We start from the raw sequence: 14,112 nt of genomic DNA, 5'->3' as shown, positions 1-14,112 counted from the left end.
GGCTTTCATATTCAGAACTATTTTTAGCAAACCTTAGTTTGTCACCCTGCACTTCCAAGTTTTATACTTCACTTATTTCAGAGTCAGTTATCTTTAAAACAAAAGTTGAAACAAGTCAACAGCAGCATTCTCTTAAGCGTGCCCAGCATAAATACTGTGTTCAGCCATCCAAATGCATCCTTTCATCAGCAATTCATTGAGGAGTTTGCTCACTGCAATTACATACTTGCACCTTGCTTACCTAGGAGGGTAGTGCTCATAGTTAGTTTGGGAGCTTCCAGTTACCTCCGAAGTGGTTCCTTCACCAAGTATTTACATTATACATATGTAACGTGCTTAGGGGTCCTGCAGGAAAAGGAAATGCTATTACCTGCAGAAAAAGATTTGCTGATATTTGTTTAGATCAGTGAGGAAAAACAGGCTGGGTCCCATTGCCTCAGCTAATTTATACTCAGAATTACTCTGCACATGATAGATGTTTGCCCAAAAAAGTTTCCACCAAAAGGTGAATTCAGATTCTTTTACTCACTAAATGTTGTTGATCAGGAAAATGATCCAGCAAAAGTAAGCTCACCTTTTAACAATCCAAAGTTACTCTTCCCCCCGCCCCTTCTTTTCTTTCGTTACATTTTTACAAAGACAGGATTACTGCTTTGCTTCCAAGATAGTAGCAGGCAATTACAATTCAAAATGAAATGTAAGTTATGGAGAAGTTACCTTATTCCCACCCCAAGTCTGTCATCTGTGCAGATTTCTAATCCTTGCCTTCACTAATGGAAGACATTTCAGGGACTCCACAGTAAGAGCCCCGTATCTTCACTCCTGCAGTCATGGTCAAGTTTAAAAAAAAAGGATGTTATCACCTAAACAAGTTAATAAACAATACCGTAATGGCCCAAAACAGGTCGGCTCACAGAATGAGCTAAAACCATGAGGCTCTTTATAGGGCCTGTTTTCATAGCTTTATAAGAAAAAGAGCATTTGATTTCCAAGCATTTTGAGCTACCCGATATACAGGTTCAGCCACAATCGCTTCGACTCTACATGATGAATTCTAAGCCAAAAGGAATTTACTCCATAAAACAACTGGTGGGGGGGAAGGAGGAAGAGAAATGGTAAAAAGAGTCTCCAGAATGCAATTATTCCCCTTGCGGGCACAAAGCTTTCCAGACCCTAAAACAGTCATTAAAAAGGGGCTGATTAAGAAAAGGAATTTTTATTTGAAGTCCAGAAGACTTGACATTAGAATACGAATTTTCTAATAAAAATTACTTGCGACTTTAGAACCTGAAGGGCTCCGTTCTCAGCTGATTCATGCCAGGAGTCGGCAACCCGTGGGCTGGAGCCAGCCTGACAAGCAATTTTATCTGACCTGCAAAGCCAGGACAGTGGTGGCAATTCAGCAGTGGGGGGACTCAGCAGTGGCATTCAGCAGCAAGGGCAGCACTATCGTAGAAACGTCAGCAGCAATTTGGCAGGAGGTGGATTAAAACAAGGGGCTCCAAGTCCAGGCTTGGGTCCTCTATGCAGCAGCACCAGATAGGGGTGGCAGAAAGGGGGGGAGCCACCTGCCCAACAGCAGCAGTAAGGGGCAAGGGGAGCTCCCATGGTGGCACTGGGGGAGGCTGGGAAGAGGGGGTGCACGTAGGAGGCCCCGAGGAGTCCACGTGGCATGCAGCCCCTTTGAAGTTGGACAGCCCTGTGCTGCAGGGAGAGGATGCTTGCAAATGCTTTACTTGCAACCGTTTGGGACAAGCACCTTACTGGCAACTAGCAAAGCTAAACCTGTGTGGCCAACCCCAAGCTATCACCACTAAAATCTCTCCCCAAAACTTCAGCCTGTCCCCTGCAAATTCCAAACATGCTACAGGGGGAAAAAAATGGCAGAATTTGTTCTGAACATATAATTGGGACTATTTTTCATTTCTCTTTGCCTGTGCTTATCTCGTGGAACCTTAATTATAAGTCCCAGCATAAAATGCAGAGGAAAAAAGGCATAAGATGCCACTCGCTAGGAGGAAAAGTATCATTTTAAAGTCCAATCCCAGGGCTCTTCGGCCCCACAGACAAGTGGCATGGCACCGCTCCACAGCCACCAAATTTCCAGACCAGCGGGGAGCCCCACAGGCCAGACGACAAGCCAGGGGCCTGCCGACCCAGGGTTAAACACTCCTGCACTAAGTGAATATTCAGCTGCAGTAAGAAACAGGCAGTTGCCTCCACCTCAAAGGCACGGAGCTCCTATGTAAACCTGAAGGACTTAGGTACTACTATCATGCAAATAACAGTCAGGAGGTGAAGACATTTCTCCCAAGAGGCTGCTTTAAAAATATTGCATCTGCTTGAAGCCATTCAGGTGCCTCGAACATTAGAGTGAGCACTAAAGAGCATGGATGGGGTGTGGGGGGAGAGGTTGACAGCTAGTAAGGTAATCAAAAGTAGAAAGAGCCACTTCTATTATGTGACTGCACAAAGTATTGAATTATTACAGCTCCCATGTATGCAGTGTCCATCTCTACTGCCATTAACACAGTTAAGAATCCAGAACCCCTACCTGCTACCATGTTTTTTGAAATTCCTCAGCCGTATCACATTTCTACAGAAAAACACAAAATATACCATCAAATATGTAACACGCATTACAAGATGCTCACCGTCTCCTTCCTTTTCCTGAGCCCCAACCTTCAGTAATTAGGGGGTATCAATGTTTGCAAGGCATTGCAACGTCTCCTTTGATCGCAACGCGTATTCTAGAAATGGGGTTTATTACCACGCGCTCAAAATTGTCTTTTAGTCTCCAATTGCTGATCACTGCCAAACAGATGTGCAAATGATCCAAAATGAGAGGAGCACATATTTGGGAACATGTGTTGTCTCAGCCATGGCTGTGGCTCATACAGACCCTTTCCTATAAAAACGATTTATTGACGTACAGTCCGTGCGCGGGAGAGCCAGGGAGACCGAGCTCGAACTCCAGGGAACCAGTGGGCTACTCAATGACAGGCTTGGGTGTAACTTGATACTTCTGCTCTGAAACCCCAAGGACGACTGAATTTCTCAGGCTGAACGTAAAGGGGAATGAGTGTTCTTAACCCATTAAATATTCTGCCTGCTAATTGGAGGGATTTAAAAGTCTGCTGGGTTTCAATCAGTCACTCATTATTATGGAGAGGGGGGGAAAAAATAAATGGACTTTAAAAGAAAAATGCGCACACTTCACGTTCCAGTTTAATCCCTTCTACAGCTAAAGTCACTGGGACAAAGCCGCCCCTGAAGTTACACCAGGCGTACATTTGGCTGCACAGCCTTGTTTCAAGGCAACTGTAATATCACCCTTGGTCACAGCTATAAAGCTCTGTGTAAAAATGTATAATATTAGAAGGGTCTCAAACAAACAGGCAATGCAAAGTGCCTCACTCTTGATTACATAATATCTTAGTTGGCAGCCTCTTCCAACACCAATACCACCGACTCTTTACAACTTTAATAATGTAGCATTTAGATTTCTCTCTCAGAGAAAGGCCTTGACATCATCTTTGCAATGCTTAAATGTCCTAGTTTCAAGGAGGTATCAATAGCGGGCAGAGCTATTGGAGAGAACTGCAGTTGTGCAGACAACTCAACAGAACAATAGAAATTGCCATCAGTGTTCAGAAGTGAGCAGGAGCTCACAAAAATACAGGAATGGCACTAAAAGGCTTTGCAAACAAAAAAAAAAGAGAGCCTGAAGTGCACTCATTTTATGAAATGGTTTTTATAAACTCACAAAAAGGAGAGGGATTGATTAAATGCTTTGCTACTTCTGATACATGTTTGCATACCTTGCTCCCTAAGGAATTCAATTTTGTCTCTGCTGGGGGTAGAATATATGCCCCCAAAATATTTCTAAAAAAAGCCAAATTAGAAAGTGTTTCCGGTATATTCCAATAAACATATAAAAATGGACACATCCGAGAAAGAGGGTGGCTCTTTTATCTTAATCATTTGATAAATAAGACATATCTGAATCTCTCTTTTCCCTCCTCTCAGCTCTCTCAGGATTCCTAAACTCACACGTGGGAGCAAGCCCCCAAGTTAGCACTACAGTCATCGCAATTAAAAGGCAAACTCCTGCCAGTGTTTACAAGAAGGTTATACAAGATACAGGAAAAGAGAGAAAAAAAATGCAAGAGAAAATACAAAGCTATCTATCCATTGCACACATGCCACCACTGGGCAGTAACTAGACTAATACTGATACTGGTTTTTATTCGCAGTCTAGAGATTAGACAACCACAGGATTCAGGAGTTTTCCTGTGGCTTTGCCAGAGATGAACAGGATGTTGCTAAACCCCAAAGGATCCTACCAACATTGCTGCTACTGACAGCAACACAGACAAAAGTACAGCTGAACAAAGTCCAGGGTTCAAAATATATTCCTTGGTTTGCTCCAGTACCCACATGTATTTTTTAAAAACTGTAAGGATGAGATATACAAAACAGGCATCAACCAATTGAAAGGACAAGGACACACCTTTCTTTATAGTGCAGAGCAAGCTTTGGAAGAAGTAGGCTTGGCAAACATTTATTCAAAACATTTGCAAGCATAACAGCAGGCATCTGAAATCAGACGAAATGAAAACACTGCTGACACTTGGAATAGTTTACACGGCAGGCCATTTACTTCTCTCCTCTGCGGAGAAGGTGGAATATCTCACGGGTGGGGTGTTCGCCTAGAGAAAAGAAAACTAGGCAAGTGTCACTGAGAAGCCTGGGAGCAAAGGAAACTGCTTTGCCACTGATTGCCTAACAGACCTTTGGCAACTCACTTAGTCTCCCCCCATGCCTCATTTCTGAATTAATAAAAGGGGATAGTAGCACCTGGGTTAGGAGTTATCACATGGGTGCTAAGAAAATAAATCCATGAAAGAGATGCAAAAATGCTATGGTAATGAGAGTCAAATACCTACAGACATAGCTTAGTATCATTTGAAGTGGGGCATGAATGACCCTTCCGATAAAGCACTGATATGCTTCTTAGTGGTCTTAGTTCAGCACCTCAATATTCTTCTCTTTAAGCATAATTCCCTTCCTAGAAATTAAGTTACAGATGCCTTGGGGGCTGAGCCTGTCTTCTGCGGAGTAGGCTTGACACAACAGGACAAGAGCTGGTGCAGCTCTCCATACGTTACCTTAGCACAAAATGAGATCCCAACCATGTGAGTGATAGCATGGACAGCTATACCCACACAGAGCCCTACCAACTCAAACGAGGCTCCCCACCGATGCAGCAATCACCTATATGCCACTGGTCGTTGAACTGGAACCTAAATCGATAATCCAGTGAGATGTGCAACTTTTAAAACTGCTGAAACACAAATGAACGGGAAAGGAGAAATTTGCATCTTTGCTGGAGCTGAACTTGGCTACAACAGCTGATTAAAGCAGCACGACACACACTTGGCAAACCTGTTTTTAGAAGTGAGAAACTCCAATTGGAGTCATTCTGGCATAAAAAGATGAGACTTCCTATGAGACTGACCACGTTGCCTAGGTCTGAGGAGTAAATATTACCTTTGCCACCCTCACACAGTTTAAACTATTGTTCATAGCAACTACAGAGAGTATCATCACCAATAACACAACTCCAGATAATCTAAGTTCCTTAGTTTAACTTTGTCTCAGTCCCACAATGATGAAGTAAGAAAAATAATATTCCGCCTGTTGTTAAATCAGTGATACCTTTAGAGTCAAGGCACTTGCAGATAAGACTCAAGGGACCCCTAGGAAAATGTCGGCTTTAGTTTAAACTCGGTTTTTGACTATGAGAAATAATAACAATTCACCTGTTGCAAAGAACTCAAAGCCCATAACAGGTCTGAATGTTTTGGACACTATGGATTCCTATTTGAAATCTCTGGGGTTATCTTGTGAATCATATTTGCACACCTACCAGTGCTTACATTGTGTGGCACCCTGCAGCACCCTCGAAAGGGTCTCAAGGAACCCCAAGGTGCCACCGCATGTTAGCTGGGAATCACCGATTTAGATTCTGAGCTCCTTGCAGCAGGGACTGGTTTACGCTCTAAAAGGTATTTAGCAGAATAAGAACAAGGTCTTGGTTGAGGCTTCTACATATTATCATAATTCAAATGATGCAATACAAGAATGTGTTATGACGTGTCACTTCTCGCTGCAGTGATGTGACAAAAGGTCCTATTAAAACAAAAAAAATTAATGTGTTTTCTCCCTCCAAGACCTAAATATTGGCCACAGAATATTGCACAGTGTACAATGGCAACTGCTACTCTGAATTTTCAGGTCTCAATAGGAGAAGCACTTCCATGACAGAGAAGATAACACTATGAGAAAAAGAAAAAAGAAAAAACTAAACACTCTATTAAAATCTAAGCAAAAAAAAAAATCACTAGGTTTGCAGAATGCAACGCTTCATCTTTAATTCAGCTTCTTCCCCTTTGACTTCAACAACTCCAAGACAACTTGCAAAGAACGTTGAGGGAAAAGTGATGTGTATTATTTAATCTACCTTAGAGTTACAAATGGCTAAACAGCTTCAAATTATTTCAGGTTTAAATAATAATGGAAAGAAGACAGAGGACATCAGCTGAGCCTTAATCTTTAAGGGTTGGGGGGAGCCTTTAATGGCCAAAGACATTACCACAAATGCCTCCCTTAAAGACATCCAACTTCACTGATGCGAAAATCTTCACATGAAAGAACAGGCAAAAAGGACTTAAATGGGAGCCCAGGAAAGACTGCCAAGTGCGAGGCTGAATTATTCAATTCTGGGGGATTCCATTGGCCAAGCAAGAAAAATCAAGCCCTCCCTCCCGCTCCTTCCAAAATCAAAGGCTGAGAGAGGATAAAAGAAAGGCAGCACTTCTTGAAAAGCAGAGATTATTCTTTGTGGTTCCAGTTTCCCAACTTCCCCACAACACTGTCACACAGAAAGCAACCCAGCCAGAAGCACTGTAGTAACTCCACGAAATTACACCCTGCGGCCCACACTGCTTCCTTTAGCTAACCAAGAAACTAATAACTCTTTTTTTCATCGTTCATTCAGCGGAGTAACAGAAATGCTAACTTTGAAGCAGATCCCAAACAAACACGGCTTCCCAAGGGTTCTGTTTTTAAGAGCAGCTTCTTTGTCAATCTGTAAATAGTTACACAATCCTTAAAAGCAGCCCTTCTGATCTCCCAGCTGTCCTGATGAAGTCCAGCAAGCCATCCTCTCTTCCTGTCCCCATTCTTGCCTAGAGAGGCATCTCAGACAGACAAGGCTACTCCTCAATGCTGACCATTTATCTGACAATTCAAATGTTGTGCATTTATCCATGTCCGGGCAGTGGGGGAAGGCTCGTTTGGAGAATGTGTCAGCTGAGCATCCCCTGAACACAAACCCAACTTCAAGGTGCCTGGAGCTTGAGAAATCAGAAGTGGAGACATCTAAAACCCGCAGTCACTTGTAAAATGTTCAGGCCAGATTATTAGGTTTAGCTTAAAACAATTTACCAAGCCCTCGCTGGAAGATACTGAGCTTTACAAAGCTTGCAAGATATTGCTGCCAGCAGAAAACGTTGGGACACACTCGGTAACCAAAGCACTCTGGTTCCAGTCTCTGAACCCCCACAAAACTTAGTGCCAACACTGCAAAGCCGATTAATAGAAGCAACAGCTACAATTTCATGCATTTATCAGAAACTAGGCCTTGGAACACACAAGATCCAGAATTACTGCTTTTGAGTGCAATGCCATACAAAGATTCAGTGATATCGTTATTATTTTAAAGGTCTGCTGACTTTTTAGGACTATACCCAACATGGGTGGAGCACGCAGCCCCTTTATGGATGGCCCCATCTAAAACCAGTACTTTGTTCCACATGAGATGAACTGCAAAAACGCCATTTGGTTCCTGTTATAAATAAGGTGCTGACAGTGGGCTGAAGACCTTCTCGCAGACAGAAGAGCAGCACAAATGAAAGAAGTCAGATTCGCATAGTGGGTCTAAAAGGTATAAATCCCGTCAACCACAACCCGGTCCTTTGAGTTGCCCTGCTGGATTTGAATTGACCACTGAATCACCACGCTGGGCAAGCCATGCATTTTGTCCATGCTGGACAGAAAGGGAGACAAAGAAACGGAAGCAATAACAACAAAAAAAGAGGTGGGCTTATTTCCTTCTTCTGAAGCATCTATGCAGTGGGAGCAGGGGAGGTGCAGGCCTGTTGCATCATCTAAACCACAAAAAAAGACAAGCATTTCTTTGCTGATGGAGAACAGAGTGGAAAGGAGGGTGGTGACAGCCAAGACTGTGGGTACTGCAAGAGCTCGGCTTTAATTGGCTGTTTCTGTTCAGTTGATGAGATAGTAAGGAAACTGATAGTGCCTGGATAGGCTGCTCGAAGACGCACGAAAATGGCACACATTTCAGTGTATAAATACTTCAGCTGGATGGCAGGGTTCGCCCTAGGCTCCTTAATTGTTCTAGGGAACCTGAATTTTTAACTCGGCCGAATAAACACACACTCTCTCCCACCACCTACCCACGAAAGGCAAGGAAGCCATAATAAGATGCTTTGTTTTCCCCTTAAGAAAACCACAACCTGCATAAGATACTGAGAGCTTTCTGTATTGCCACTAAGAATAATGCATTTATACAGAAATAAACCCTTAACACAGTCTCAGTCCTAGTGAGAAGCATCATTAGAGCGTGTGCGCACGCGCATATATACAAGTTGTTATACACACATATATTCATACACACAAACATATATATATACACACACTGTATTTAAGTATGTGTGTAAGTTGTTACACACACGCACACACCGAACACCAGGTTCAAGAGTTTTGTCTTTTTAAAGGCTATTGCCATTAACCTTGGGCCAGGCATTTCACAGTGTTTAATTAGCAAGCTAATGAAGCCAGTCCCCTTCCCGAGCAGAAGAGGATAAATACACCATCCTGAAAGAGGAGCCCAGATCCATCTGATGTTCAGCTCATTGCTGCCTGGTGGTACTTTATTTTGGTGCAAGTTTCAATACTGTAATGTCTCAACAAAATGTGTTAGCAATGTGTTTTGCAAAACAAACCCTCTTACACCTTCTGCATTCTCTAAATTTCACAGATTACAACACAACTTCTGAACATTTGGGCTGCAGAAAATTTTCAAACAAAAGGCAAAAATTGAACATAATGTTTTCCTCAAGAAACAGTCGATATTCCAAAAGTTAGACACACAACGAGTATTAAAAAAAAAAAAATAGCAGTCTGTGCTTATTTTATTGCAATCACCCGAGGTAGTACTGAAAGCCATCAACAATGGAGGTTGGGCTGGTTTTAAAAAGCCCCACCACCACTTTTGCACAGTCCTAAAATACAACACACAAGAAATATTTCCTGCAAGGCAGGGGAGCTGTGAATCCTAAGCAACATGTTACAACTTTGTTCCTTTTTCTCACTGAGGTATAGGAAAACTGCACAGGCAACAGGTTCCTGTGGCTAAATGCATTCCCAAATATAAGAAATGGGAAAGACAAAATATGAAGAGATTTACAACTCTCCAGTTTCAAGCTGGTGATCCACAAAGAGCTTTCAAAGCAAACACACACACACACACACACACACTTTTTGTATTAATATTTCAAGGGGGGGGTCTGGGTGATCATATCCTACTAGATTTTCCCTTTTTTTTTTTTATAACCGGATGCACTTAGCAACTTTTCAGAGTCAATTTTATTTTATTTTTTTAAAGAAGCTTCCTTTTGCTGTTTGTTTTTATTCCGATATTTCTGTCACTAGAAGCAACACTAGGAGCAGACTCGGCCCTCATTTGCAAGCCCCACGGTTTAAAAGGAGTCAAAAAGGTCCACAACAAGAACAGGTACAACAGAGCAGACATCTCCTCGATGCACATCCTAGAATTTCCCAGCCGACAGCGAGGCTGCGATCGCAGAAACCCCGAAGCCTGACAGCACATGCTGGCACATCATTGCTGCTTCCTAAATACCTGCTCCTACTCCGCGCTGCCATCAATGTGCTCGCTCACCCCCCCCTTGCAACACAAGGAAACAAAGCTGTACACACAAGTGTCCCATCCATTCGATAAAAGCCCTGGCTGGCTTGATCGCCACCAAATCATCATATATATATTTTTTTTGTCCTCCTGCTTCCTCTCCCCAACACGAGCATCACCAGCACCTTCGGTGCGACTTTCGAACCACTGAGAGAAGGCATTGTTTACGGCACAGGGTGCAGGCGATGGCACCGCACGTTCAATGGGCACTGGGAACAAAGAAACGCCAGCGCCAGCCTGGCAGCCTTCAGCGCGCAGCACATTCCAAAACAAACCCGCCCCCGGGTTCCCCCTGCAAGCCGGGGGATGCTCCTGGGGCCAGGATCCCCTGGGAAACCAGGCAACAAAAGCGGGGGTGGGGGGGGTCCCTGCCTGCTGTGCGTGTCCCTGGATTTAAAAAAATTAAATAAATCAAGATTCAAGAGCAGCAGGCTGCATACCCCACCCTGCACAGAGCCGGGGAAGGGCACAGCTGCAGCACCCCTCCTTCCAACCACCTATTGTGAGCCTCTGTGCACACCCCAAAATAAAATCCCACCCCCACCCTGCCTGGAAACGGAGACAAGGTAACAAGTGACCCTGCAGCCCTTCCAGAGGGCCAGAGGTGATCAAATCAAGATCAAGCCAGGAAGGGGAGGGGGAGCCTATTGTGTTTTGTTTTGGTTTTTTGGGGGGGAGCACACATGAAATGAAAGCCCCGTGAAAAATCATCCCCTCCCCTTGCAACACAGAAATCCCTAGAAGAAAAAGAGACGGGGGAGGAGGGGGAGCAAGTGACTTTAAAGTCATTGCATTTTTCCTTCCGAGACCCAGGACGTCAACAGCCATGAGGCTCCCGAGCCGTGTTGTTGTGGGCGCTGCAATCCGCCCGAGGGGGGACGTCTCCCCCCATGCAAGCGCACAACAAAGCGGCCGGGACTCGGCTCGGGCTAAAAGAAAAGCCTCCCCCCGCCCCGGTGCACAAAGGCAGCACCCAAGGGCTCGTCCCAAACCTTGGGCAGGATCCCTGAGCAGCGTGGCCTTCGCCACCCGGCCCCGAGCCGCGCCGGTGTTTACATGAACTTCCATCGCGCCCGGCGAGGTCCCCGCCGCCCCGCGCTCGGGTTTCAAATCACCCGGGGGCGGCGGGGTGTTAAACCAGCCCCGCTGCCCTGCCCGCACAACTTTCTCCCCGCTCCATCAGCCTGCCACAAATCAGAGCAAATGAGTCATCTTATAAAAATAGAAAGGGGGGGGGGAATAATAGTCATAATAAAAACCAAAAAAAAAAAAAAAACCACCCCTACGGGATCGTAGCATTTCGCGGGACGCACGCACACGCGCCCCGCGGCTGCAAGGGCAGAGCAGCCCGCCGGCTCCGGAGGCCGGACAATGCAGCGCCGAGCCCGGGAAGTTGCCGAGCCGCGGGCGGCCCCGGCCCCGTCCTTACCTGCGCACAAAGTTCCGCAGAGCAGGGCGAAAGTCACCCAGGGCGCGATCATCCTCCTGGCCCGGCGCCTGCCCGCCGGGGGCCCCCGGGGGAGCCGCGGGCGGCCGGCGGGGGAGCGCGAGCCTCGGCCGCCCAAAAGCAGGAGCAGCATAAAAAATACAAATAAAGGATGCCCCCAAACCCCCAGGATCCTACAGGCGATGCGATTGGGGGGGGAGGGCCAAAAAACCCCACCAAAAAAATAAAAAAACCAGCTTGAATTCCTGCACCGCTGCCCCCGGGGATCCGATGGAGGCGGCTCCGGCCCCGGCGGCTGCTCCCGGCTTTCCAAGAGTTTCTTTTTTTTTTTTTTTCCTTTCTTTTTTTCCCCTTCCTTTTTCTTTTTTTTTTTTTTTTTTGTTTTTTTTTGTGTTTTTTTTCGCCTCGGCTTTTGTGCGTGCGCGCACACACACACGCACACGCCTCCCTGCTCCCGCCGGCCCGGGACACACTTGCTGGCTCACACGCGCGCAGCACAATGCGAAGCGGGGGGCGGCGGCAGGAGCGGCGAGTCCCCTCCACCCCCACCCCCTACCCCCAACTTTGCAGCGCGGCGGAGGCCGGCGGCCGCGGGGAGGCGGGCGGCGGCCGCAGGGGCCGGGAGCGGCGCGGGGGCCGAGGCATGGCGCGGGGCGAGGGCGTGCAGGGGCCGCGAGCCGCCCCCGCCACACACGCACACGCACGCACGCACACACACACACACACAAAAAGCCTGAACGGCGTCCAAAATGGCTTCTTGGAAGAAAAAAAAAAAAGAGAGGGAGAAGCGGGAGCGGAGCCAGCGGGGGAAGCCCGGATGTTTGCTACAAAGGGAGCCGGGGAGGGGCGCGGGCCGGCTCTGCGCAGGGCCGCGGCTCCCCGGGGCCTGGGCCGGTGCTGAGGGGCGCTGCAGGGGCAGGGCGGAGGGGAAAGCGGAGGCGGCGCAGGGGGCCAGGCCGTGAAGCCGCGGGCCGGGTTCAGAAAGGACGCCTCGCCCACAGAGTCTGAGGGAAGCGGGGGTCCGTCTCCAGCCCCCTCGGGCAGCACTTGTTGCGGCGGCGGCCCCGCGTCGAAACGCCTCCTGTTTTCCGTGCGAGGCGAGAGGCCTCTGAAAACGCAGTCACCGCCGCATGCAAGGGGTGCTTAGGAGGATCCTGAGCCGGGACCTCGGCGCGTTGGGTGCTGTGCAATCCCAGAGCAAAGAGTCTAAATCGTGTGGTGTCACGTCTGTATTTTAGACTCGTTTTAGTAGTTGGGGGTTTTTTTGAACCGTGGGGTAAGGCGTTTTTACTTTTGCCAACTGTGTAGTAAGAAGGTTGAGGGTGGTGTAGAGCCGGCAAAGACGGCAGGCAGGCGTTCTTGCAGGGAATCGGGAATCGCCTTCATAGCTTTCCTTAGTCTCCTAGAAGTCATTGTTCTGCGTCAGAAGCAAGGAAGCAACTCGTTCTTGCATCCTTTGGCACCATCCCATGGCACAGCATTCAGCGGCTCCTAAGTTTTGAACCAGAGGAAAAGGAGACGCCAAAGTTCAAGCCTTCCTGAGGCTTTCAGTTTGATAAGCCCACTGAGTGATCTGAGGAGACGGAGTGCTTCATCACGCTCCGAACGCCAACAGGGCTTAGCATGGAGAGCAGCAAAGTGCAGGTCAGCTCATTAATATATCCAGTGGGGAGTGAAGCTGAAAATATTTATAAATCATTTCTCTTTGCTGTGGAAGGAGATAAGAGTAACTATGAATCATTCCTTTAAAAAAAATGTGAGCACTTTGTTCCAAAAAGAAATGCACCTGTTTTTACTGGAGTGCAGAGGCAGTCTTGGAAAGCTTTTCTCCCTGGGGCAGAAACGATGCTGCTATTCTCTGCTTGTACAGCACCTGGCGCAACAGTACCCTAGTTCGTAAAGGTACTACTAATGCAACACACACAATAAGGAGCTTCATATGAACAAGCAATCTTTGTGACTTTATTAGGAAAGCAGCATGCACCTGAGCGTGCACAGCAGGTGTGTTTTTAAATAAACTTTCAGAAACATTACAGCCAAGGCAGGACAGTTGGCACAGACAAAATGGAAATCACCTTTGTGGAGCTCATGGAAGCACTGTGCAGGAAGCAGCAAAGACCATGCTCTTGAAAGAAAACACTCCTGCATAGCAGAGAGCGGATGCTAAAAATGTTTCTAGGGGACAGAGTTGTTGGTGGGGTTACCTAGTAAGGTTTACTACCTGGCCAAATCAGGAAATACAAGGAAGAGAGAGTTAGGAGAAGGCTGCATCTGTCATTGAAAATGGACAAGGGGAGCAGTGGTGGTTTCTAGGCTTGGACTATTAATCTTGGAGATGTAACGTGGTTAATCAGGAGGCAGCAGTGACGGATTTTTATCGTTGTAAATAACTCCCTCGAATGAACCATGGAGATGGGCCACGAATGAGGGAATTGGAGACTTATTTGCAATGCAGCTTCTGAGGAGATGAGACCTGGCCCCACGTGGGAGCAATGCAAAGTAGTGCTCGGTTGCTGGAGGGGTGACAACAGATAAGTGGCCTCAAAGCCTATATTGGTTACAAAATAGTTTCATAGTAGGTAGGGTCGGA

At 46.7% G+C, this 14,112-nt stretch overlaps 1 protein-coding gene across 1 annotated transcript in view; it reads right to left on the bottom strand.

The window, feature by feature from the left end:
- Window positions 1-12,321, bottom strand: part of ACVR2B (activin A receptor type 2B) — a 138,598-nt gene extending 126,277 nt beyond the window's left edge. Inside the window, exon 1 of the mRNA XM_090047769.1 lies at window positions 11,505-12,321. Within this exon, the coding sequence (XP_089903895.1) occupies window positions 11,505-11,655 (151 nt within the window). The 5' untranslated portion in view covers window positions 11,656-12,321. The remainder of the gene's footprint in view (window positions 1-11,504) is intronic.
- Window positions 12,322-14,112: the final 1,791 nt, after the last annotated feature.

Source organism: Crocodylus siamensis, chromosome 5 (genome assembly GCF_052110815.1).
Source record: "Crocodylus siamensis isolate JL-2025a chromosome 5, ASM5211081v1, whole genome shotgun sequence".
In the NCBI taxonomy this organism is placed as follows: domain Eukaryota; kingdom Metazoa; phylum Chordata; order Crocodylia; family Crocodylidae; genus Crocodylus; species Crocodylus siamensis.
The sequence above is the reverse complement of the archived record's forward strand: the minus strand, read 5'-3'. Positions and strand labels throughout refer to the sequence as shown.